Source organism: Rhynchophorus ferrugineus, unplaced genomic scaffold, assembly GCF_030347505.1.
Source record: "Rhynchophorus ferrugineus isolate W39M unplaced genomic scaffold, kcgeb_rfMv2 rfM6, whole genome shotgun sequence".
Classification (NCBI taxonomy): domain Eukaryota; kingdom Metazoa; phylum Arthropoda; class Insecta; order Coleoptera; family Curculionidae; genus Rhynchophorus; species Rhynchophorus ferrugineus.
In genome coordinates this window covers 6,257,427-6,284,644 of record NW_027472585.1, presented here as the reverse complement: position 1 = coordinate 6,284,644, position 27,218 = coordinate 6,257,427, and the positions used below count along the sequence as shown (strand labels likewise).

Here is a 27,218-nt window from a genome sequence, read left to right as displayed (position 1 = left end):
CCTACTGACATCGGCGATTGTTTGCAGGTATCAGATAAATTGCCTTATCCATACACACTGCATCTACATACACACACATAATTATACGAAGGTTTCGTTAGTCATTGTATGCAGATGATGTTTTCAATTTCTTACTCAATGTTAGCAATTTGCCGTAGTGGATTTATACGTTCTTCAAATAATCAGGCGCTCTTTTGTGGACGATTCGTTTCGTCCTTGACTCTTGCGAAGAGAGCATCCACCATGTCAACGGTCCTGCGAAGGACGACTGTAGTGTCGAGGAGAAAGTCAATTTCCCTTTTTATACTGTACGATCAAGATTGTTTTTCCTTAAAATTGCCGCTAAGATTATACATGTTATAATATAATTCTTAATAATGTTACATTTTTTCAATTTACAACGTGAGGCAAATGTCCCGCTACCATTTTGATTGCCTCTAACTTTGCTCAGTGAAAAGGTAAGTAAGTTTGATTTTCATAAAAAGTTTGTTCGATCTTTACATTTTTTTTTTCGTTGTGATTGAAATATTATATCGGCTAAATGGTGACCGAGATTCGCTATGCAACTTTCGACTCTTTTTAAGCCATTTTTCATGACAGCCTGCAACATCTGAGGCTGAATTTCTTCAATTTCGTGACGAATATTGTCTTTAAGATGTTGAACCGTTTGGGGCTTATTCACATAAACTTTTGATTTTAATGGACCCCATAAGAAGAAATCTGGTGCTGTTAAATACGGAGATCTGGCTGGCCATGCTATATCGCCACCTCGCGAAATTAGTCTTCGTGGAAAAACTTCATTCAATAATCGAATTGTGGAACGAGCTATGTGTGCTGTGATCCCATCTTGCTGAAACCACATGTCTTCTAGTCCTTGCTCTTCCATTTCAGGCACAAGAAAATTTCGAATCATGTCTTGGTACCGTTCAGCAGTAACAGTAACTGCAACACCCTGGTCATTTTAAAAAAAATAGGGACCTGTGATGTTTTCAGCATGAATACCACATCATACAGTTGTTTTAGTGGATGCAATGATGTTTCATGAATTAATTGAGGATTCTGTGTTCTTCAAAACCGACTGTTCTGTTTATTGACGTGGCCACTGAGAAGAGAATGGGCTTCATCGCTCATTATCAATTCAGACGAAAAGTCGGGATCTCTCGGTAGCAATTTTTGGACTAATTAAATTTTTTTCGGGAATTTTCGGGTCTCCGAATTGATATTTCTGGAGTTTCTGCAACACTATGGCTCTGGTCCACATTTTCAGCGTTACGAGACGTCCGTTGTCTTCCAGAACGAGGCCTGACTGCTGTCCTACTGTACTGTCGAAACTTTGCATATAAACGATAAAACTGGACCATTATAACGGTACTTTTCACCCACCTGTTACTTTAATTGCTTTTGAATTCTAAAATAAATACACCAATATCCCAAAACCTTATATAAAATATTGCTCGGTGCTACCCTAGTGAAATGCTACAGCAACTGACGATATTCCATATCGCAATTCTTTTGATATCTTAACATACTTGTGTTTTTGAAACAAGACATGCATTTAATTTTTTACATTGGCCATTTAGATTAGAATTTTTATAGCTTTTAATCCTTGTTACTTATGAATAATACCCTCTATGTTGTTAGTTTTTCCACTATTGTAATAAATCAGTTATAACAATCAATTTTCAGCGTAATATTGATATAAGAAATACTATTTTCAGATAAAGATGTAATAGAGATAGATGAAAAGTTATAACAACACATATTCTATCAGATATACTTGGTACAATAATAATTATGTGTAAATTATTACTATTTTTCTTTTAGAGTGACCAAAATCTTTAATCAAAATACAAGCAATGCAAATAGAAAATAGGTTTATGTGGTCTAGATATTTAGTTGATGTGATTTAGCAACTTTATTTCATGTTTTAAGGCGAAATCTTGGATCGCTTCGTATATCCATCTGATCGTGCAACTCTTCGTTGGTTATGTAAGGATATGCATTGGTAATTAATCGAGGAACTTGGTTTTTGGCTGTGTTAGATTACTAGTCGGTATATTGCAAACCCATATTTGCACCCCATACGTCGTTACAATTGCCTGATAAACTAACATTTTTTATATTAGGCTAAGTTGGGAGTACTTTCCAACTAACCAGTACAGTTATTTGATTTTGAGTCTGATCTCTGAAAGAAAAAATGTTTCGAAAGATTTGTTTTGGGATAATTAAATAGTAATCAAAAAGTTTCTTACAAAAAGATAAAAACTTTAATAATTATTATTTATCCTAATTTTATATTATAAGATACATAGTATTATTTCCGATATCGATGACATATACAATATAGAATATATATAGAAGAATAATATAATAATAATAGTAATAATAATATATAATAATATAATAATATAATTTTCTTTTATATAGAATTTTAGAACCTCAATATATCATCTTCAGGGATATAGTGAGCTTTTCTTTCAATAAATTTCAATAGATCATGGTTGAAAATTGACAGGTCATATGAAGAGTGACAATAATACACTCCAATTCATACAGGTTACCACTTCGTCTTAAGTGCTTACGCTGGTCCTCGATACCAAGACGTGTGAGCTTAAAAAACAACATTTGAACATTCGAAGATTTCAAGATTTCTTGCCCATGACTTGCTAAAAGAATATTGAATATAAAAAGGACTCGATGTTGATACTGATAATTTTGATTATTAATAATTTTCTGCTTATTCTAACTCTTGACATGAGAGACTATGTAAGCTCTTAAAAGAAAAAAAACAACAAAATATTTAATGTATAGTTTATAAGTTTATAGGTGGTTATTAAAACAATATGATATATATTTCATAATACTTGATATAAAAAATAATAGTTTTAAATTAAATTATTTTATTAATTAATTGATTTTTTAATTGAAATATGCAATTTTCAATATAAAAGAATTGTCCAACTTTTAATGAAACTAAAAAATGCACTTCTTGTAACAAAATAAAGGATACAAAATATATAGACGATATGAATACTTACCTAGTCTGAATAATATATCAAGTTTTAATCATCTTCATCAAAAGACTTTAAGAGTACGCGTTGGTGAGTCATAGCTAAAAAAGATCTCTTAGTCATATTTGGTCGTTATGCTTTGCAAACAATTAGAGACTAGTAAAATGAATTAATAATATTTACTTATTATATTTAATTTTTTATATTTATATTTATTTATATATTTAATTATTTTAAATTAAAAATGCTAGTTGATCAATAAACGTTACTATTAGTATTATAATAACTTTTCCTTATATCATATTAGCTAATTTTGCGTATTTGATCTCATTCGATTGCTTTCGCTTAACTCAATATTGTGCTATCTATATGATTCAGCTATACTTTTCTTGAATAAATGAAGTTGAACAAAATTGAGAGAGTCGGCTCATAGGCCAGCATGTGCAGTAAAATTTGATTTTGCCACATTGTCAGTTCTTGTAAATTATATGTATATTTTATGAATACAATATATATAGAATATATTTTCTTCGATTCACGTAAATGTTGTTAAATTTATTGGTACAAATGTTATCGATAATATACTAAAATTAATGTCACGTAATTCTCATGAAGTTAAATTAGTAACATTTTTATATGTAACATATATAATTTTAAAGTAATTTTTATCATGGGAAAAAATTGAATATATGTACAAACACTAGAGCAATCTATCCAAGTTAATTTCTATGCAAATTTAGGAGATTTTAATGAGGAGTTTTAAATACCTCTGACCCTTCGATAAAATCATATAAATATCATATAAATCGATGACAGGCAAATCAAGATATCTTACAATTACTCCTAACTTTGTTGTTCTTTCGATATTATCTTATCATAATTTAAAATCTTCGATTCATATTTCTTGGAACTTTTACTTTCACAAACTCAAATTTGGCTCAACTACAATGAATTCACTATGGAGCTTAATTAAATTTGTACAATTAAAATAAATAAGAATAAATACCCATCTGGTTGAAATGTCCCATAAATCTGTTTGGTGGTTTGATAATATCCACAACTAAATGACTTGTTCATTATTTCATACTATTTAAAGCTAAAATCCGAAGGGTGGAAGAACTTAACATATATGGATAAGAACTGAATAATAACAATGCGACCGGTATATTCAAAAGAATAGAGTTCTTAACCTAAATAATAATATGTTAAACTAATAAACCCGGATAATTTAATCCATTTATATAAAATAAGCAGAGAATAACAAACAGAACAGAAACTAAATAATAGCTTTCTATCAGATATAAACAAACCAGTGATAGTAGAGATCTCCACGGTTGCCACTGCCAATTCATCTATTTCCCCAAATTAGCGAAATTTTATTTGACTCCTAACCAAATCCCCTTAAAATTATTTTAAGAAGTCTCAACCGTTGAAATAATATTTATTTTTATCTATACATAATATAATTTAATAATAATTTATTGAGTTTCTTGGTTTGATAATTTACAACGGATATGAAAATAAAATAAACTATCGCTGAAATTATTATTATTATTATATTGAATACCGTTATTAGTAAAAGGATAAAATAAGATAAAAACGAATAATAATATTTTATAGAACTCACATATAGTATTGAACTAAGGAGAACTATGTTTATTCAAAATAGCAGTGAACTCAAATCATCTCAATTTAAGACGTTAATACATCGCAATGTTGCCAAATTTAACTTTTAGTTTATTTTAGCTTTTATATATTACGACATTCTAATGTAAATTAGATAATGAAACAAAAATTTTAAGTATCATTTATTTTAACATCATAATTCAATGTTCACTGCTATTTTGAATATAGAGATATAAAAATGTATGCAATGTAAATATGTAATATAAAATAAATTTTAAAAATATGGAGAGTCGTTAGATATCCTAAACCTAAAAAGTAACCTAAAATGTTTTGAAGTAATTAGGAAATTTAGGAATTTACGATGAGATATTAAAATCTCGGCATTTTCCCCTCCATAATGTGAACCCGAACATTGGGGAATTCTCCGCCAAGTTGGCAACACTGAAGATCTCACCAGTTTCAATAATAAGAGTAGCGGATTTCAGATGGCTGGATTCTATCTCTCGCCTATAAATGGCAACATCGCACAATGACCCGAAAACTGCCGAAGTTAACCGAGTACCAACAATAAGTTACTGCGAGTATCCATTACTTAAAACTCAAGTAAAATTTTATAGTCTATTCAAAGTTTTTTTGTACATACGTCATCAAGACGCTTTATGTATTGCCTGCCGCAATTTGTGAATTCGTTTTAGAATCAGACATCCATCCAATTTTCTTTTTCATTTATTCTAGTTGAAAAGAGACACAATGCTGTCTGGATTAGTTCGAACACGTTAACGAATAAGCCTGTCAAAGTCGCCCGATTGTCAGACGTATGCAAAATTCTTGAAAGTAATATGAACTCTATAATTAATTGCAGTTTTTAGGTTAACTGTAATGTTGAAAAAAATATATATGATAACATTTTTGTTCAATTGTTTTATTTAGATTAGAATTTTGTGGTATGTCAAAGCAACTAAACTAAAACTCAAAGCTGATGCGGCAACATTGCGACATTTTGCCGTCACAAATTTAGATGACGTATGTACAAAATAACTTTGAATAGACTATATATTGTTTCGTATAAATAAATAAAAATGTTCAAGCAAGAACTTACTCAAAACCCTAATATATTGTTACATATTTCATGTTTTCCTAGAATAAGTCAGATAGTTTTTACCCAATAAAAAAAGTTGTGTTTAAATATAAATTAATCAAACAAGAAATAATATTCATCCATTATAACTGACAAGGATTCCAAAACGTTTCGTGTCGTAACAACAACCGGAAGCTAAGCAACATTGACCGTGAAAAATGTGGTACATTTTAGATTCAAAATGCCTTTACGACGTCCAACAACCATCGAATGCCCTAGAGTTCTAACCGTTTCTCCGAACGTAACGCTCGGCGTCGACAAAGACAGCGAGCCCGTCGATGTTCTAGCCGTTTACGAGATAAACGCCGGTCTGATTTAAATATTTCCCGTAAGATTATGAGAAATTCTCACGATTCTGCTTCATGTACTTCGCGGTACCTCACGAACTACGAACAAAAAGCGAGCAGAGTTCGGGATACTTTTTTTTTCGTTTGTTGTTTGTGTTTCTCTTTCTCGGACCGTTTTATTGTTCGGTATGTACGCGCGATCTAACGGACGAAACAAAAGGAAACGAAAAATGTTTACTGGTCGATACACGTTGACCGGCCGGGAATAATAAAGATGATGATGATGGCGATCATGGTGGTTTTTAGGTCATCTTGGTTGTTATTGTTGTTGTTTCTTTTTCCAACAATAGCACAAAAGATTATTTCCTGGTACCAAGTAGTTTTTGTTATCATATAATTTACAATTCACCGACAGCTGACCCGATAGACGTTGCTCTATCTGAGCTATCAATACAAAATTCGAATCATACATTAGATATGCTTAGTACAAACTTAATTTAGAAATTAATGTATTACTACTGTCGTGTTGTACTTGCATTGATGCACAAGCTAGGCGAGTACAGTAATACATCAATATATATTTCCCAAATTAATTTAAAACTAAGCTACTGAAGCTAAAGTTAAGAATATACTTATACACTAAACAAGTTCGTGCGGTTTGGTTGGCTTCAATCTTCTGATTTCCTGCAAATTGTCTAGTAGTTGTATTGCCTCCACGTTACTGTCATCGTGCAGCCCTTCCTTAGTTACGTAGCGATAATTATCTGTAATTAATCGTAGAACTTTATTTAGGGTGCATTGGTTTGATGCTTTTGTGCTACCCTATATTTGCTTGAAGAATAGGGCATCCGCCGTGTGACATAATTATGTTTTTGTCATTTCGCCGCAACTCAAAATTAACATCGACAGATTTGGAAGTATTAAGCTGTATTTTCCAGTTTCCAGTCCTTTTATAGATCCTGTTAAGTGCTACTTGTACTTTTTTAGAACCTTAGGCAGAGATATATATTTTGCCATGATGTCAGCAAATGTTCCAAGTACTGTTTCTTTTGTTGTCGCGACATCAGCAATTTAGAGGAAATACAAGAGTGTTCCCAAACTGTAATAAATGATAAAAAAAAATTCAAAAACATAGTGTTCATTTTATTACTCTTTGATGCGCAAATAACCTAGTCTATGTAGAGGACTCCGAGGCCTGAAACGTTCCTTATTTTCAATCATTGTTCTTTCATTCCTATTTTTCCTCATACGGGCTGCACTTTACTTGGGTTATAAGTGAAGACACAGACATCAAAGTGATCAGTTGGTAGCACTTAAAATAATGTTGTAAATAGATAAATAGATTTATGTAGGTATTAAGCTAAATTGTGTGTATATAGTAGAATATAAAATACGTGTAGTAGATAGGTTAAATAAGATTTTTGTTTATTTTTATTTAGTTATTACAACGATAATTATGTACATATTTTATTTTAAAACTTTTTTTTTGTGTTAAAAATCGGTCGGTTCAATTATTTTATTAAAAATATTTTATACATAAAAGTTGTAACAGCTGGACAATGACAATTTATTTTAATAACTCCTGATGTTCTAAATACCTCTTACCCTTTGATATACTTGAATAATCTAATATAATATTATCTAATATTTTTACCTAACTGAGAATGAGAGCATATGAACAAGTAATCTTGCCAAATGAGGATTTTGTTGTTCTATCAATGTTATCTTTCCACACTTCAACAAAATCTTCAAAATAGCCAATATTCAATGTTTCGTGTTCAAGAAGTACATCGAATAGTATTTCCCTGACCTTTTACTTCCCCCGACTCCATTATGCCTAAAATATGATGAATTTAGTATAGATTTGAATGCATTTAGAACTGTGGAAAATTCTTTCACATTAGAACTGCTACAAACGTTTGTATGACGATATTCAAAAATCTATTATTTATCCATTACTGCCTATTATTTAATACAGGTCAATTTAAAAGTCCCCGGTCTAACACATAGATGGCGCTACTAGAATTAAATCCATATGCGTTTTAGTTAGCCCTAACCCTTAAAAGATGCGTATATAAATTTAATCATTAAAGTAGAATCATTAGTTTGTGAATTATAGCATTTTGAGGGAAGCAACTTTTGCTATTGTGGAAAAAATGGATAAAAAGAAATTTCGCGTGTTGGTGGTGAAATGAGCACCGAAGACGATGAAGGTAGTGGATGCTCAAAATAGATTGTTACCAACGAAAACATTTAAAAATCCACAAAATTATTTTGAATGACCGTAAATTGAAATTGAATGAAATTAGCAGACATTCTAAAGATATAAACTGAACGTGTACATCATATTATTTACGCGCGAGCTCACTTTTGACCAAAAACAAGGACGAGTTGATGATTCGGAGCAGTGTTTGAAGTTGATCAAGCGTAATAAACAGGAGTTTTTGCGTCGATATATGGCAATGGATGAAACATGGCTTGATCATTTCACTCCGAAGTCCACGTGACAGTCATCCGAGTGGACTGCACACAATGAACCCGCTCCAAAGCGTGGGAAAACGCAACAGTCGGCTGGCCAGTTTATGCCGTCTGTATTTTGGGATGCGCATGGAATAATTTTCATTGACTACCTTGAAAAAGGAAGGACCATCAACAGCGACTATTACATAGTGTTATTGCACCGTTTGAGGGACGAAATCGCTGGAAAACGGCCGCATTTGAAGAAAAAGAAAGTGCAGCTTCACCAAGACAATGCACCGTGTCACGAGTCAGTGGAAACGATGGCAATTGGGCTTCGAATTGCTTCCTCATCCACAGTATTCTTCAGATCTGCCCCCCGGCGAGTATTTCCTGTTCTCAGATCTCAAAAGAATACTCGCTGGGAAGAAATTTTCGTCGAATGAAGAAGTGATCGAGGAAACTGAGGCCTATTTTGAAGCAAAGGACAGACCGTACTACATAAATGGTATCTAAAAGTTGGAGGGTCGCTATAATCAGTGTATCACCCTTGAAGGGAATTATGTTGAATAAAAAAAACTAATTTTGCCAAAAAAAAGTGTTTTACTATGGTAGGCCGGGGATTTTTCAATTGACTTGTTAATATGAACGGTAAGTTTACGGAATGCCCAAGTATCCTAAGAAATCATGAAGGCTTCAATGTCATTGCATTCTAATTGCTAGAACCTTAAAATAACAACTTGTCGAACATCTGTAACAATTATGCTAACTATTTAATGTTTTTTTATTGGGAAATACCGCCTACTGAATAGATTCGAGTCATCACAGCCACTGTGGGATGACTAAATGTATAAATTAATAAGTTGTATATTGTCGGGACAGTATTCTAACCGTGATATATGGACTCATTTCTTTTCACTATAATTATATCTTAGGAAACATTAAATCTGACCACCATTTTTTTTTACAGTTGGATGACGCCGCCCTTCAGCTATACAAAGATGGCGATTATGGTTCTTATCTTGACCTTGAGGCCTCTATCTCCGAGCAACAAGAGGAATTCGAAGGATTCGAATTAAAGTAAGTACATCGGTTTTTATCCTGCCTTTTTATTACACTTCGAATTTCGATGGGGATTCGATTTTATTACTAAATTTTATTTCGTAATCATTTCTATTAGCTTCTATAACTTTTTCTACTACTATAGGTTGAATTAAAATGTTAAAATGTAGTATGTTATTATGTATCTTAAAAATATCTCTCATTGATTTTTAATATCAAAATATATATAAAATCCCTTTCTATTTTGCATAAACAAAAAGAAATTATTGATGTTAAGGACGAGAAATGATGAACTGATTCTTATTAACAATTAACAATAGGAATTCTTCCTAACTTTCAAAACCAAAATATATAGGTATATTTTTAAAGGTTATTGTTTATCATTTAAATCCAACATCTAAATAATATGCTATTTCTATAAAAAAAACTGTTTGGTCATATATATTTTGACAGGATTTGAGAATTTTCTACTTCATTTTTTTCTATTATAATAAATATTCAATTTTTAGTTTTAACATAATTTTTAGTTAATTAATGAAATATTGATATCCACTGTCAACATAAATACATTATTGGTCCAAATATATTTAAATATAACAATCTGTAAAATAATTAAGAATAAGAATATAATAAGACAGTGAGTGCAGGCAACTTTATTTACCAGAACGACGCGTATATATGGTTGTCTATGGTGCCGACCGGTATTCAAATATGCACTATCCCCGTGAACATTTCCTACTTTGAAGTATATTTGCGCATAAATAACGTTTGAAATATCAATAAATAACGCCTTTAATTATACATTCTGCTGATTTTCTTTGATTTTACGATCGTTTCTGAACTAACTAACGTGCCTTCGCTGGACGGAAGGTAACGGCGAGTAAATAAAAATAAATCCAGAAACCTGCTTTATTGGTTTTTCGCTAACAACGGAAGTTATTTTAGAGATTTCGTTATTTTCGATGGTGGCTGTAACAATCGTCCGAACGATTTGGTATTCAAGGTTTTGGATACACCTGGATACCCAATTGGACTGCATCCAAAATATTCGTAATAAATGTTTATTTTTGCATTGGAACAGATACGGAATGAGGAAACCCCGATTTTATGAAATCCGAATGATGAGTCATCGCGGATTATTTTGATTATGAAGTTTTATGATGATCTGTGTTGTTTTGATTACGGATTTTGTGAAATGTCTTTATCAAACAATGATGTGTTGCACTAAATATGATACTGTGCTTAATATTTTCGTTTAATTCGTCCCAAAACTTTGAACTAAATTTAAAAAATAAAAATAACTTGTTTTTTACCTTGAGATATAAATTTCTTGTTTAAACGTAACCTAGTTTCTTCTAAATTTGGATTTATTTTTGACGTTTCTAGATTACTTTTATTATATACTTTTATTATTAAAATACTATTTCTTTTACTGCAACAATGCTGTTACATATACTTTGATAATTTATATAGAATTTTGATTTTATTTTCACTAAGTTCTCTTTGCGTTTGCAAATCAAAGCTTTTTGACAATGAATCTAATTCTGGAGAATATTGACATGTGCGAGTGACAAAGTATTGGATTTGCAACGTTGCCAATTGTTGAAATTATACGTATATTTGAAGAAAATAATATATATAGAATAAATTATACAAATAATATTTCGGTTGATATCTACTAACAGGCGAGTAATACTATGTTGGGAGTTAAGATGTTTTGGTATATATATTATAGCGGACATAATATAAAATATGTATTATGAAGAACCTTTAATAAACATCTTTAATAAACATCTTTAATTTTAAAATAAGTTTGAAAAATAAAGACATGTAATTATTTCTAAATATACTATAACAAACCAAAGTTATGGTTCTTTTTAAATTATTCATATACTTGATGAGTACAATATATATTCTGGAAATCACAACACAATATTCACACAATATTTACAAATTGACCTAAAATGTTACTTGAAACTCAAGTTCAAATTTAACTAGTTGAACTATTTATTTAGTGAGTTTAGTTTATGACAAAAAATATCTTTTTTATCACAGTAGTATGTCTTCATCAAAATAATCGTTGATATTTATTAATTAATTGTACACCCCGCTAAATTCCTAGAGATTAGGCAGTTCCGAAAGATATAATTTAATTATGACATTCACCTAATTAACTATCACTATTTATTAGTTTTAGATCATTAATTAAATGTTTAAAATAAATCGATAAGTGAAATTTCACTGTATAAACTTTTTTTTTGTTAGCTTTATAGATTTTTCCCATAGCTTTCTACGTTTATCGGCATTTTCATTAATTAACATCCGTCGTCCAAAATTGGTTCGTCCATTATTAACCTTCTCCGATGGAGCTGGTGACCGTTTCGTGCTTAAAACTCATGTCAATGGGTTAAAAATAAAGGAATCACGATCTGGGGCGTGTTTGGGTTCGAAAAGTGAACAAAAATTAATTGCTTCAGTGAAACATTCCGTTGGTGGCTCATTAACAAGCCGCGTGAATTTAATTGACGCTGTTTAACGTTAATTAACCGCATTTTAACTAAAAAATCAATTTGTTTTGGCATTATAAGGAAATACATAATAGAACTAGTAATATTCGTTGATGTAAATGATATAATACTGCAATAATTAAAAGTAATGAAGTCAGAATCTCTGTTGGGTCATTTGAAACAAATACTAATTGAAAAACATATTGTTCGTATTGTGGTTTTGTTAGTTTTGTCTCCAGTCTGATGGTTCCATTTCTGAAAGTGATGTTACCATTTTAAGATTTTAACTTAATTTTTTTGGGTATAAAATTGAATTGGCGTTATTCTACATGCAGTAGCTTTGAGACAAAATATTCTTCATTACACTTTTATACTTCTTCATTCCTACATGATATCTCTCCCATAGACTATGTAAAAGAAGATAATAAATGGAATTTATTTTTTTTATATTTTAAAGTCTCCTTTTTACCAACAAAGGTTTATCTGGACTGGAGTTACAGTTTAATGTGGGCTCCGAAACACGGTCTTCGGCACTAAGCTTACCGACTGTCGAGTGTCCAACTTAGAAATCATCCCAGAAGACATCTGGTCTCACCCAGTCTAGTTACTGGCGTGACTGCATATCGAAAATTATATTTTTTTAAATAGTAGGCAAATATTTTAACTGAAATTTTTAAACTGTCTTCAGTGACTTATTCAAGAATCAAGTTTGATGTTAAAGACACTTGGGTTGCAATCTCATATGATGTCATTATCATTGATGATATTTCAAGGATTCATGAAATACATTGTTGAAAAGGAATACCTTACAATCACAGTAGTGTGTCGTTTCAAATATTAACATTAATATCTACTAATATGTTGTGCTATTATCTGGTAAAGCTAAAACCTTGCAATGTGGAAGTAATAAAGCTAATGGATCATTGATATGCAATAAACTGCATGAACTTGTATAGTGTATAGTTGCTCCTAGCGATATATATATATATATATATATATATATATATATATATATATATATATATATATAGCGAGAGGGGTAGCTAAGCTTAATTTAAATAATTTAATTCTTAAATTTAGCTTAGCTACCCCTCTCGCTACCAGCGCACTCGTTTGTTTATAAATTGATCAAATACAACAGAACAGTGGTAAAAGTTAGTTTGTAGACTACCCAGTAAGACTGTGCCGTGCATGTGCTCGGTATTATTTTAATTTATTGGTTATGCTTTCTTTTGTCTTTTGTTTTCGGTAAGATTTAGTATGAGTTCACATTTATTTCCACCAACTAGAGTTTATCTGACTCTTACTGTTTAATAGTAATGAGCTCTGAAGCACCGTCTTTGGTATAAAGTCTATCAACTAACAAGTGAGTTTTATTGCCCCACGTTGATATTTTAGCTCTCAAGGCAATTTACATGATTTCATCTCGATATACGATCTTTTGAGGCTATCCAGGAATCGACCCATATTTTTGGTATCTTCAGAAGAAGTGAAGCGCTGCTCAGACAGATGCTCGTAAGGCGGAATAAGGAATAATCAGAAGAAGCAAGGTCCAGAGAATATGGCGAATATGTTAATATTTCCATTTTAATGTTTCCAAGGATGTTTTCACCGATTTTTCAATATGTGGTCTAGCGTTGTCATACTGAATAATCACATTATTGTGTCTTTACTCGTGTTAGGTTCGTTATTTGACAGTGCTAGATTCGATGTAGTCGATAGCGATTCCTATTGATGGTTTCATCGAGTAATGGCTTCAAATTCTCCTTTTAGACCTTTTAGGGCTGTTATTTTTTATGATGATGAGAAAAATCTATGAATATATAAGCGGTGGGGCAAAAGTCCCGCTACCGTTTTGATTGCTGATTGATTTATTGCATTAACCATTGTGTTTTGTAGACGTCCAAATTTTATTATGGATAAATATACGCCACAAGAACGAGCACAAATAGTGACAATATTTACTGAAAATAATCGTTACATTCCGGACCTCTCGTAACGCTGAAAATGACTCTGGTGCGCGACAGTGTTGCAACATCAATTCGGAGATGTGGTTCGCATTTACACATTTCTGCACGCAGTTTAAGGCGAATTGTGAAAACTGATTTGAAAATGTTCCAGTGTCCAATTCAACTAGTTCAAAAAGTGATACCGAGAGATCCTCATCAACGAGTTGAGTACAGTAATGCAATCCTAGGGCTGTCTGGTGAAATTGAAGACTTTTCGTCTAAATTGATAATGAGTGATGAAGCCTATTTTCTTTTCAGTGGCCACGTCAATAAACAGAACTGTGGGTTTTGGGGAACACAGAATCCGCAATTAATTCATGAAACATCATTGCATTAACTACATCCACTGAAAACAATGTGTGGTGCGGTATTCATGCTGTAAACAACATTGATCACTATATTTTGAAAATGACCAAGGCGTTGCTGTTATTGTTACCACAGTACCACAGCACACAAAGCTGGTTCAATAATTCAATTGTTGAATGACGTTTTTCCGCGAAGACTAATTTCGCGAAGTGGCGATTTAGCATGGCCAGCCAGATCTCCGGATTTAACAGTAGCAGACATTTTCTTATGCGTTTTTTTTAGTCAAAAGTGTATGCGAATAAGCTCCAAATGACTCAACATCTTCGAAGAAATTCGGCCTCAGATCAGGATGTCATGAAAAATGGCTTAAAAAGAGCCGAAAGTTTCATAGCGAATCGCGGTCACCATTTAGCCGATATAATTTTTCAATCATAACGAAAAGAAAACGTAAAGACCAAATAAACTTTTTGCGAAAACCAAACTTACTTATCTTTTCTATGAGCAAAGTTATAGGCAATTAAAATGGTAGCGAGACTTTTGCCCCATGTTGTATATCATTTTTATGAAATAAAAAAAGCAATTCTGTTTTAATTTGAATCGTAAATACGGTACCACCACGTGACAGCGATACCAGTGCCAAACTCTTGGTGATGCCAGACGGTTAAGAAAGCCGGCGTATTTTTGGCATCCGTGAATCGAACAACACCGGGCGTTTCCGAATTGCAGTTGACCGTTGACAACGCGACCTATCTTTCTCGATCCGATTCGACAATAAACGACTGGTTTCACGCCGCACTGTAAACGCGAATCAAAATGCGGTACTTGTATTACGATAATTTTTCGACGAACAGGTAAGGAAAATGTTAATTCTTCCGTATGGCCTATTGTCTATTAACTGAGCTATTCCTGATGATTCATTCGTAATATAAAATATCAGTATTCTCTCCAAAGCTCTTATGTTTACGAATTAGTGATGCCAGAAAATATAGTACAAATGCTCTTTGTTTAATTAGCACAATAAAATATTTTGAACAAAAAAAATTGAACCGACTTCAAAGAAATAAATAAGGAACTCACTCAAAACTAAAAAATAATCAAACTTAGATTTTTAACAAACAAAAAAAAAACGTTTTAAAATAAAAAATGTATATAATAATCGTTGAAATAACTAAATAAAAATAAACAAAAACCTTATTTAACCTATATAACACTACACTTATTTTATATTCTACTATATACACACAATTTAGCTTAATACCTACCTAAACTTATTTATCTATTTACAATATTATTTTATATTCTACTATATACACACAATTTAGCTTAATATCTACCTAAACTTATTTATCTATTTACAATATTATTTTATATTCTACTATATACACACAATCTAGCTTAATACCTACGTAAACTTATTTATCTATTTACAATATTATTTTATATTCTACTATATACACACACTTTAGCTTAATACCTACCTAAACTTATTTATCTATTTACAATATTATTTTATATTCTACTATATACACACAATTTAGCTTAATACCTACCTAAACTTATTTATCTATTTACAATATTATTTTATATTCTACTATATACACACAATTTAGCTTAATACCTACCTAAACTTATTTATCTATTTACAATGTTATTTTATATTCTAGTATATACACACAATTTAGCTTAATTATTAACCTCCCTGAGTATTATTATTAGGATGTATCACACAATTTATTGTATTAAAATTACAAGTATTCCCTGATATAAAGTGATATTTTCAAAGATGTGTTTTTATATTACATTTTTATATTAAATTAGTACTTAAGTTTGTATTAAATCAAGTCAAGATGTTGCTTCATTCCCTATTAAAATAAATTATACATACCATCGTATTTGAATAAATTTGGTTAATAGGTTCGAATTCAAGCTGTAATTATACTCGTGTTGTGTTAGTTCAGTTCAATTTGGAAGCCCTCTGCATTATCGTTTGCTAGATTTTAAAAAAATCATGTTTGTACTCACACGTGTTCTTTTTACAAATAATTAATAACGTAGACAGAATCACTTCTGCTGATGCCAATGATAAAACTTGTATCCATATCTTTATTTCCGATTGGCAATGCTAAATGATTTGCAAATAAAGAGTTATTATGTATTTAATCAATTAAAACAATTGTACATAGTTGTTATAATGAAGGACTTACTCCTTATTACAACTACAAACTGAATCTTTGTTAATGGTCCTCCACATTTGGCTTTATAATGCAAGCTATAAACCTATTTGGTCTTATTCAAGTTTTTTTGTTCTAATATAATGGAAATGTGTTTATTTCAGCATTTTTTCAGGAAAATAATTACGTCAAATTTGACATACATGCTGATTTTATACTTCTAGCCATTTGTTTCACATTCGCCCATTTAAAATTGTCTATATTTTCTATATTGTGTGATTTTAATATTGTAAAAAACTGCCAAATGCTGTTTTTTTTGTTACCCAACTAATTTTCAATAATAATATACAATGTGAGATGAAAAACAATCAACAATATTCAAAATGTATATAGATGAAAGATTTTATCCTGTGAAGAAAACTAAATTGTATTACAAATTGGAATATTTGTAAAAGCGTTTATTATTTTTATATTTGTAAAAGCGTTTATTTATTTGATGTTGGCTTGGAAGCGAGTCAACAGTGCTTATTTTATTGCGAATAAAGATAAGTACGCAATAAAATAAGGCCAGCCCTTTCTAGTAGTGCATTATTGACTGTTAACTATGTGGAAATACTATTTAAAATTTTTAGTATGTTCATTAACATTTCATATTAATTATTCATATTAATAAACAGCCTACAGCATTTATTATTCAACATCCTTATGTTCAAAAGCTTTTTGTTTGCATACATTTTTGTGTGGAATACACCTTGATATTCATTAGATATCTTTTTTTTACAAAAATAACAACAAAAATAAAATAAAATATGTTTTAAAGGTCATTTTAGTCATTTTTTCTCTATTAAAAAAGGAAAAATGCAGTACCCTAATCTTTTTTTACAATTTTACCTAAAATCATTTCTTACAATCATTTTTACACCGAATTACACTTGAATTGCATTAACAAACATATATACAGAAATAAAAAAGAAACATTCGAACTTGTAGTGATTTTTGGACTTAAATTTATTTTTTATAAATCTATCTATTTTATTTTTTAATATATCCAAAGAGTATTTTGCTTGAAATTTTGGAGAAAATGACATAAGCCGGCTTGGTTGGCGCAGTGGTAAAGGCGATAGGACGGTTCTCCTGCTGTTGGGATAGTTGCCGGTTCGGATTTTGCTGGAACTTGGTCATAAATTCGTGTTTGTTAGTTCTGAGGGCTGATTCTGAGCCAACAGTATGTTCAGTTCAGAGAAACCCTAGTTGATAAAAAGAAGACTAAAATATATTAAGAAAATATCGAAACATATAGGTAGCAATGGTCAGTACTTGGATTGAAAAAGATCATCTCCTGGCAGTATTTAGTATTAGGTAAATTCAATTTAAAAATACTGTTCAGCTTATTGCCTGGTAAAACCTACGCATATCTTACTTTACTATTACCTACGACATTACTCAACAATATATCTAATTTTATTTACTTCTTATTTACTACATATATAATTGTAGTAAAATATTACTTCATTATCTGAAATAGAATGGAAATTATTTGGCTGGTCACAAAACGCACATATCGCATTATTGGGAACTAAATATAACATCACACCCAACCTTCGAACTGAAAATATCTTCAGACGAAATGATTTAAGAGACAATTTAGCATAACATCAAAATATTAGCGAGTATAAACCAGACAAATTGTCAGGAGATTGAAATTATAAATATTGGCTGCCGAACAAACAACTTCAAACATAAATAGTTTTAGTGAACTCTACAAGTGTGATCTCGTTGAGAAAAGTCGGAAGAGTTGTAGGGATTTTAACGAGATTTCGCGTAATTAATTGGAAAATGGTAATTATGACGGACAGCGACGCGATCTTGACATTTCCGCGGTGCAAAGGAAGTCCCTAAGAATGTTAATAGCGTCAAAATTACGAGCTTCTAATCAGCCTATTTTAAAGTAACAGTAATGGGAGATCGAATAATTAACGATATCGTGTTTCTTGCGCATAATTTTGCAGTTAGAATGTGAGAATATTGCCATTCGATTCAATTTATTACCGTAATTATTCTCCGAATTATGATTAAGTCAATACATTAGTGAAACTAGAAGTTTTTTGTTGTTGTTTTGAGGATTATTCCCACAACGACTTTCTAATTTATTGTGATTAACGTCCATCTTCCAAAATAGGATCGGATTTTTCTTGGCCTTTTCCGGCTCGACCGTGTAATGGACTCATGTCGACTAGTTAAAAATAAACCCGTCACGAGCCATGGTGTGTTTTATGTCTAAAAAGTGAAAATAATTTAACTACTTTAGTGAAATATTTAGTTAGTGGCTCACTAGCCAACCACTTGAATATAACTGCTGTTGTTTAAAGTTAATTAACTGTATTTTGTCATAACAATCCGACATACTTTTGATACTTATTGTTGTATATCGATTTTTTTTCAAATTTGGGAAATTGATTCGTCGGAAATGTACATGTACTGTACAGTACTAGAATTAATATTAGAAATTCATTATTGGCGAATTGTATTTTTCAGAAAAGTTGTGGTTACTGGACTCCAGTCTGCAACAGTCGTATTTCGATGTTGTTTAGGCCCATGGGAGTCGTTCCTTTTTCATGCTGTTGATTAGGCGTGATTTTTTGGAAGGCCGCCGTCCTATTAGATTATCTTCAACCAACCGCTTCCGCATTGTCCTCTCCGAAATCTTTATACCCTCGTCGTTTAGTATCTTAGTCAAACGGGCAATGCTCCTTTTACGATTTTTGAGGTAGAGGTTTTTAATTTTTCGATCGGTAGTATATGTGGTGATTGTTTTTCTGCACATTTGCCAGTACGGTTTCCCTCAAGAGGCTTTTTATCTCTGGAAATCTGGGAATGTGTGAATAGCAGTAACAACGTTTGTATCTCTAAACATTTTCTTGAAGACCAAGCCTTATACAGTTAAAAATTTGAGGTAATTGCGTCGAACCATTAACAAAATGTAAATTCGTAGACAAGACAGCAAAAGTTTTATTATACCGAACATTACCTACCTTTTGATTGTACTAGACACAAAAATCGGTTAAAAGTAATGAAATTATAGTAACTAGACAGTACAACTAGAGCCTTTACAGAATAAAGCGCGCCTTTTAACGGACAATTACTGAATGAGAAGAAACGTCACTCAATTGACAAATGACGCGCGTATACTTCCGTGTTACCACTATCTATTTAAGATAAAATAACCCTTTAAAAACAACATCTATACAAGTACCGTCCGTAATAATTTGGACACTTTCTGTATATATATATTCTGCTGAAACGTTGTCGGAATATTAAGTTGTTTTCAGAACCAAACGTACTATTGAACTAGAAAAAGAACACCGGAAATAAAAAATTAATAAATCAAACCAAATTAATCCTAATTTTATATTTTTTATAGATATTTATACTCATACCTACATTATTTGTTCCATTTTTGGACACTTATAAGATCTATCATTCTACATTGTCGTGGGACACAAAATAACCAGCGTTTATAACGGAGTCTTTAGATGTCTTGTATAATAATATATTATTGAAATGTGTATTGAAATAATCTGAGTGAGAGATTATGTTTTGTGTTATATTTCTCATTATTTTTGAGTAGTTTTTAATGTTTAGGGTATAAATTGTAGATTGTACTATGGATAGTTTGGTTTTCCTTTTATTTTAACAATAAAATACCTTTATGATAAATTATATTATTATTGTTTCAAATTATATTTAGTTTTGTAATTATGTTTCATATTTTTGTGAGCACTAAAAATATATTAATTAATTACTTTAATATAATAAATATAAATATCTATTATTAAATCATTTAACTGATAGAGAGCTGTAAAAAGTATAGTATATCGAGACGAATTTGCACGAAATGTACATGATTATTTCAAATCAATCACAACAGTGTATTGAGATCGATATATGATATTTCAAGTACTTTCAAAGTGATCTATTAAGAAAAAATCTCAATTGGTAAAATGGGGAGAAAGTACCCAACCTTATGCATCGTACGTTTTTAAACCAATTATAATACATTTATATGGTTGACTAATTTTCTGACATATATTTTGTTATTTTGAATGTATTTTTAGTATACAGACGCACTATGTTATATTAAGATTGACTATATATACAAGCCAGACAGCTGTTTTATCCGAATATATGTTTTCTCACCACTTGATCGATTTGTTAATATAATTTATTTTCCTTGAAGTTTTATTAGCAGTGAAAATGCACTATTAATAATATAGTTTTGAAACGACATCTGCTTAACAATATTCTCTTTCTGTTGACTGAAATAAAATGAAAGCCATTAACGAAAATCCAATCTATTTTCTGAATAAATGACTAAAAATAATATAAATACTTTTATCAATACATGTTTTATTTTTAATATTAATTAGTTAAAAAAAATTGTAATAATTACTGTCGTCGTTCCGAGACATTGAGTTCGTATATATGGAGTGAGTTACTTGTTGAGCCTGTCAGCTATGGATCATTGATACTTGACCTTTATAGTGTCAATATTTATCTAGAGAAATTCGCGTATAACTAACACCTTTTCACTGCTTCCACCATTTTTATTACCCTATTCATAAAATTCGACGAAACTTGATTTGAAATAAATTTATTGTCATTTATATGAGCATCTTACTTTCGATGGATATAAATACGTATTTTCTAAAATATTCTCAGCGTAAAAATAGTTTCTTTGCAATAATAAATAAATACTTTAAAGTGTTATCCTCGTTGATGGAAATACTTCTTTCTCCTGAGATACGTTGCGAATAAATACGATTTTATCACGGTTTATAGAAATCGTCCCGTAAAGAAAACTCTTTCGCATAATCGGAGACCTCAATTAAAAATCGTAAAAAATCGACTTTAATACTTCGTTAAATCATCAGGTGACTGTTTGCTAAAACCTGTTTGGAAGCTTCGTATTCAAGTTAGTGATCGCTGTATGAATGAAAAATTATATGGATACATGGTGGGTATAGTCCGCGCTTTAAGCTATAGGTTTTAATTTAATAAACTATAAATAAATAAACAGCGATTTGAAATTTATCCAAACAAGCAAACTGCTTGTTTGCAACAATATTCAGCGATTTATAACCTGTAATTATTAGCTCTAATGTTTTGAAGAATATTGCAGACATCTGACGTGCATATGCCTTTTTAAGTAGATTAAAATGAGAAGGAAAATACGGTCTAAAACGAAATTATAAATTTCGATAGGCAATACATTCGACGTCGTGATGACGTGTGTTCACTGTAATTTTTACTGTAAAAGTAATATTTAATACCATATCGTCATCCACTCAAAATGGGGATGTCGGATGGAGAATAATATCTATATTTCATTATATCGGAGAATAAAAAGTATTAATATTTGTTTTTAATTATATTGTTTTTTTTGCAACTGTTATATCTATACTGATATTTAAAGAAAACAAATCTCAAAGAAAAAAAAAGTATATTGGACCAAACAAATCGATATTTTTAATAAACCTTTAAAATCATGTACTGGGAAACGTCATAAACCTTTAAATGAAATACCAAAATCGCTCTGGGCTCTGGAAGGATTATTTTTACATATTTTATTGTTAATATTATATCTATCTTATCTTATCTCTAACTCAAACTACAACTGAATGAATATCCTGTTCATCCTAAAAAAATAAGCGGACGCTATAAAAATCGATTCATCGTTGGAACGAACGCCATTATACTTCTAGACATGTCCGCCTATCAATTAGCAGTAGAATAAAAAAGCGATTACATTTTGGCTAACCTAATAACATGCTATTGAAAGGAAAAAAAGAGGTCACCCTGTATGTCTACACACTTCCACTGATCTCGACTAACGGGAACTGTCTTGATCAAGCGGCCGACGCGATCAACCTGTCTTATTTGTTCCGATTCCATCACATGGGAGCAAGTCCGTCTATTAAATCATACATAAATCAGTTGCGACTGTTCTGTAATACTTTTTTCAAGTATTTGTACCACTTCGGCGCGATATTTTTCGATACACTTATACACAGGAGAAAATCTAAAACAACAAGAAGAAAACGTATGTAGGTGGTTGTAGAAAATAGTTTTCTATTCTTAATTGTTTCACTGCTGTGATAACGAATATAATATGAGCTTTCAGAATTTTTATGAAAAAGAGCATGTTTCAGAGAAAGCAAGAGACGCTGGTGATTTGGCGATCCTTCAATTCAATCAATTCAAGTGCTTGAAAAGTTTAACAAGATTAATATATCAGCACTATCGATACTCATTCAGAATTGCGCTTTGACTGTTTTGAATCATCTACATCAAGTTAAAGTTCTCCATCGATTAAATTACATCCATAAAGGTGATCGAATGTCTTTATTCCCGCGGCCCACCATGGAAAAATTATAATAGCTGATGAACTATACAAATCGATCTACTTTCTATGGTTTCTTTTCTTGGAAAGACCCAGACCCTTATGGAAGGCCAAAAACTAACCTCCTAACCTGAAACTAAAGCTTGAAGAAGACAACTAAAGCTTGATGATAACCAGAAAGGGTCTATCATTATGCAATCTCGATGTTTCAATATTTAATCTAAATTGTTATCCCAAATGATATAAGCAAAATAATGTAGCAAAACAAAGTTCAACCATTAATTACCAATATTTATCGCTACATAATCAACGAACAGCTGCACGATGACCTCAAAAAAGTTTTGTACACGGATGGTTCCAAATCGTCCGAGGGAGTAGGCGCAGCTGTTTTTGGATCCTCTAGAATAGAAACTTACAAACTTCATAAATATTCATCCATACTATCAGCAGAATTAGCAGCCATCTGGAAAGCTCTACAGATTGTATTGAACGTTGAGCCGGGCAATTGAAAATGCAACTTTTAGACACCCTATTACCAATAAAATCGACAGTCTTGTTCAATTAGAGTGGGACTTGCTGGAGGGCGATAATAAATTGTGGTTTATTAGGCAAGAGTTTTTTATGTCTATGACATTATCTACTAATAGTGATAAGCAGGTCCTGTTAAATAGGCTAATGATCGGGCATTGTCAGTTCTCACATTCATATCCTATGACTGGTGATGTTCCTCCGTTGTGTGATTATGGTGGACTATTAACAACAGTCCGACATGTTTTACAATCTTGTGAGGCTCTACGGTCTATTCGAATTAGACATAACATACCTAGATATCTGAAAACTCTCTTCACTCCAAATCACATCGATAAAATATTTCATTATTTACATGAAATTAATTTACAGTATTCTATCTAATTTCTTATCTCATATTTAATTTTATTTTAGAGAAGCCACACTATTTTATATTTATAACCTTTACGTTATACTTTATCTACCGCTTTGGTTTCAATATATTAATATATTATTTTATACATTTATGTATTTATTTTTATATTCTATCTATTTATTGATATGTTTTAAATGTATAATATCTATTTATGTTTTATCTCGTTTTATATATTGATTGATTATTATTTTATTTATACAATTTGGGTTTGTATCATATATGTATTTGATACATGTTTATTCCGTTTTGATTTTGTCAACTAAACATACTTAATAATATATATCACAGTGCTAATAAAGTAAATATACGTTTAAGTCACCAAATAATACAACAGTGTTGAAGTGACTATAATTTAAAAAAAAACTGCACTAGTTTATCTTGAAAAATAAACAACATAATACATTTGTTGAAAAATAAATAGGCATGATATCATCTAAAACGCAAAAAATTGCTCTTCATACTGACAAAACTTCTGCTGTTATATATAATAAATTTTTTGTTGAAGAAGTCGCTAAAAACAATGCTGTGTGAGAAAACAACTTGTAGTTGTATCCTCTTAAGATAAATAACACTAGTCACAGCACAAATAACTTTGTGCAAATGACACATGAAACTGAAATAATGTACTTCACTGACAATTTGTCCCTGCGGATGAAATTCACAATGAACATTACGATTTTACTATTTTTTTAACTTAGTATTACATAAAATGTTGCAAGTAGTATATAATTTGATAAGACATTATGAAAAATAGAAGAATCCAAGTGTTCGAGCACATCATGTTAAACAAAAAACAAAGCAGATTACAATCAAGTTAATCTAAGATCAAGTAGATTGGTTTGTGAGTCTATTTTACTTTTAAAGTTAAATAATTATGGGATGCAAATATGGGATGACGCTGAAACATTAAGTTCTGCTAAGTGTTTTCGTTTAATTTCCAACGCTTATTGCAAAAGGACATACGAAGTTATACAAGATTTTGCGTTAAAACATGAAATAAGGTTGCTAAATCATTTCAACGTAGAACAGCTTCAGGATAACACGTAGGAAATGTTAATTTTATCTTAAGTATATACATATTGATGTATTGATGTTTTTCTGTAGATGCAAGTAAATATAATGAAAAATGGTTTTATATTAAGTTACTCCAACTAATTTTAAATATATTATCCAACTCATGGTACAGATAAGGATCAAAACAGTGTACCAGTTGTAACGCCCACCAATTAAATCATATTTATCCAAACTAAACGCGTGAGAACTAGCAACATCGTCGACATCTGTTTATTTGAGTTCCCAATAAGAAACGCCACGATAAAAAGGCACACCTCCTGATTTTATATGCAACAGCGATTTATTATTCAAACAAGAACGCAACTCATCTTTTGTTCACCGACCGTGCCCGAAACTCAGGAGAATAATTGGAGGAACACGCGAGTGCAGAAGATGTGCAACGGAATCCTTTCTCGCTTTTCAGAAATCTACGGAACGAGCTGTTCGTTTGTTTTATAATATGTCGCTTTTAACGTTGAAAAGTTAATGGGTTTCTAGTATTCTTTAAGATCGTATCAGATGGTTGCCGAACGTCAGGTTACATCCAACGAGGTTATATTACATTTGGTGTCGATATTTGATGGTTTGCTAGTTAAGAAATCTTAATATTGTTGTTTTTTTTTGTTTTAATACAATTGTGGGGACCTCGAGGCATGTCGAATTTTACATCGTGGAATAACGGTCTACAAAATACCCAGAACTATAATCCCAGATGTTGAACACGGGCGGGGTGCCAGCAGCGCCAACTAGAACCCGCTAACGAATAGCTGGCGGCAACTCCGAGACGTTTATCTGGAATGTTATTGAAGGGTATTTCGATTCATTGAGTACTCGACTATCGTTTGATTTAGACGTGCCACCATCGACTGCCCAAGCCTCGTCAACAGATAATTCCGCTGTCATCCGTTTTATCATTTGTATTTTTCACATTTTTTTTTATATAGCCAATAAATAACGGTCACATAATGTAAACATCACTGTTTCATTTCGTTTTACCTCCATTCACCGAGCCATATCATTTACCCTAAACAATGTTGCTAGTTGTTACACTGCCTTTTACAATAAGTTAAAAATAAGGAGATATCTAGAAGAACCACGTTCGCGTTTATTCAGTTAATCAGGAAAATGGTTTGATCCTTTTGAGTCTGGATCCTGCTCGAGTGCTGCAATACTGCAGTATTATCGTGGGATACCTTCACCATGTCCTTTTGCGATTTCTTTTGATCTCTTTTGATTTTCTGAGTAACAATAGGTTTAGTCTATCCAAAGCAGCAGTGAATCTACGTCACCTCAATTTTTGACGTCAAAAAGTCGCAATGTTGTCGAATCAACTCTTAGTTTATTTTTCTTTCACATACAAAAATTCTAGTCTAAATAAAATAATGAAACAAAATTGTGAATCAGCCACCACAATAGTTTATAGATTAGAGTTGTTTTATTATATTTCATTGAACTCTTTCCACATCACCCTTGAGATAGAGGCGCGTTTTTTTATTTAGTAGTATCCTCTGGAGGTCTAATCAACCTAATTAATTAACAATTGTATTGCAATTTGCTTTTATTAGAGAGTATATTGACTTTTTAACGCTTAGTTCTTGTTTCCTTCGATGTGTAATTCATATGAATAACTAAGCTGTTAATTTCCTGCCGTAAATCTATAACATTTGTTGCTTTATTATTTTGTTTTTTGTATTACTTCAAAGAGTGTAAAATACAATATAAATACTCATAAAGACAATGCTTATATATTTGATTATCAGAAAGACTCCATAGTTGGTTTGGAACTAAAATACATTGAAATAGGAATATTTTGATTGCCAAACTGAGGAAATGGCAAAAATAAAAAGTTGATCAATTGATTTTTTAAGTTTTAAATGGCAAGAAAGACGAAACAGGAAAAAATTAGATATCCTATTTAAAATAATTGAATTATTACAAATAATAGGTTGCCCATTGGTTAAATTTTTGTTGTTTTCGATTTGTGTAGGCTAGGTAAAACAAACTATATTGTAGGATATTCCTTAAGTTTTGAGTGGTCCAGCGCTCATTTTGAACAGTGCCAATATGCTATAGTTGATAAAAATTACATCGGAAACATTATATCTAAAAATTTTTTTAAATGTATATATAAAGCAACAAACTATATCTTATTTTACAAATTCCAAGAAAATTTTGCCTGTTGATAGAATAATGCTTGGAATAATCTTAGAAACATAGAACCTTTTACTTTTACTTTTAATGTTGGAAA

General features: G+C 31.1%; 1 protein-coding gene across 7 annotated transcripts in view; it reads left to right on the top strand.

Moving 5' to 3' along the window:
• Positions 1-27,218, top strand: part of Fhos (Formin homology 2 domain containing) — a 142,185-nt gene that overhangs the window by 65,633 nt on the left and 49,334 nt on the right. For 4 of the 7 annotated variants that reach the window (XR_013006238.1, XM_076407807.1, XM_076407808.1 and 1 more), the window contains exon 1: positions 15,097-15,254. Coding sequence is in view for 5 of the 7 variants with exons in the window: in XM_076407807.1 (XP_076263922.1) it covers positions 15,217-15,254 (38 nt within the window). In the remaining 2 variants the exon portion in view is untranslated. Of the gene's footprint in view, positions 1-9,489; positions 9,600-15,096; positions 15,255-27,218 lie in introns of those variants that run through there. The other 3 variants (XR_013006237.1, XM_076407804.1, XM_076407805.1) reach the window with 1 other exon arrangement.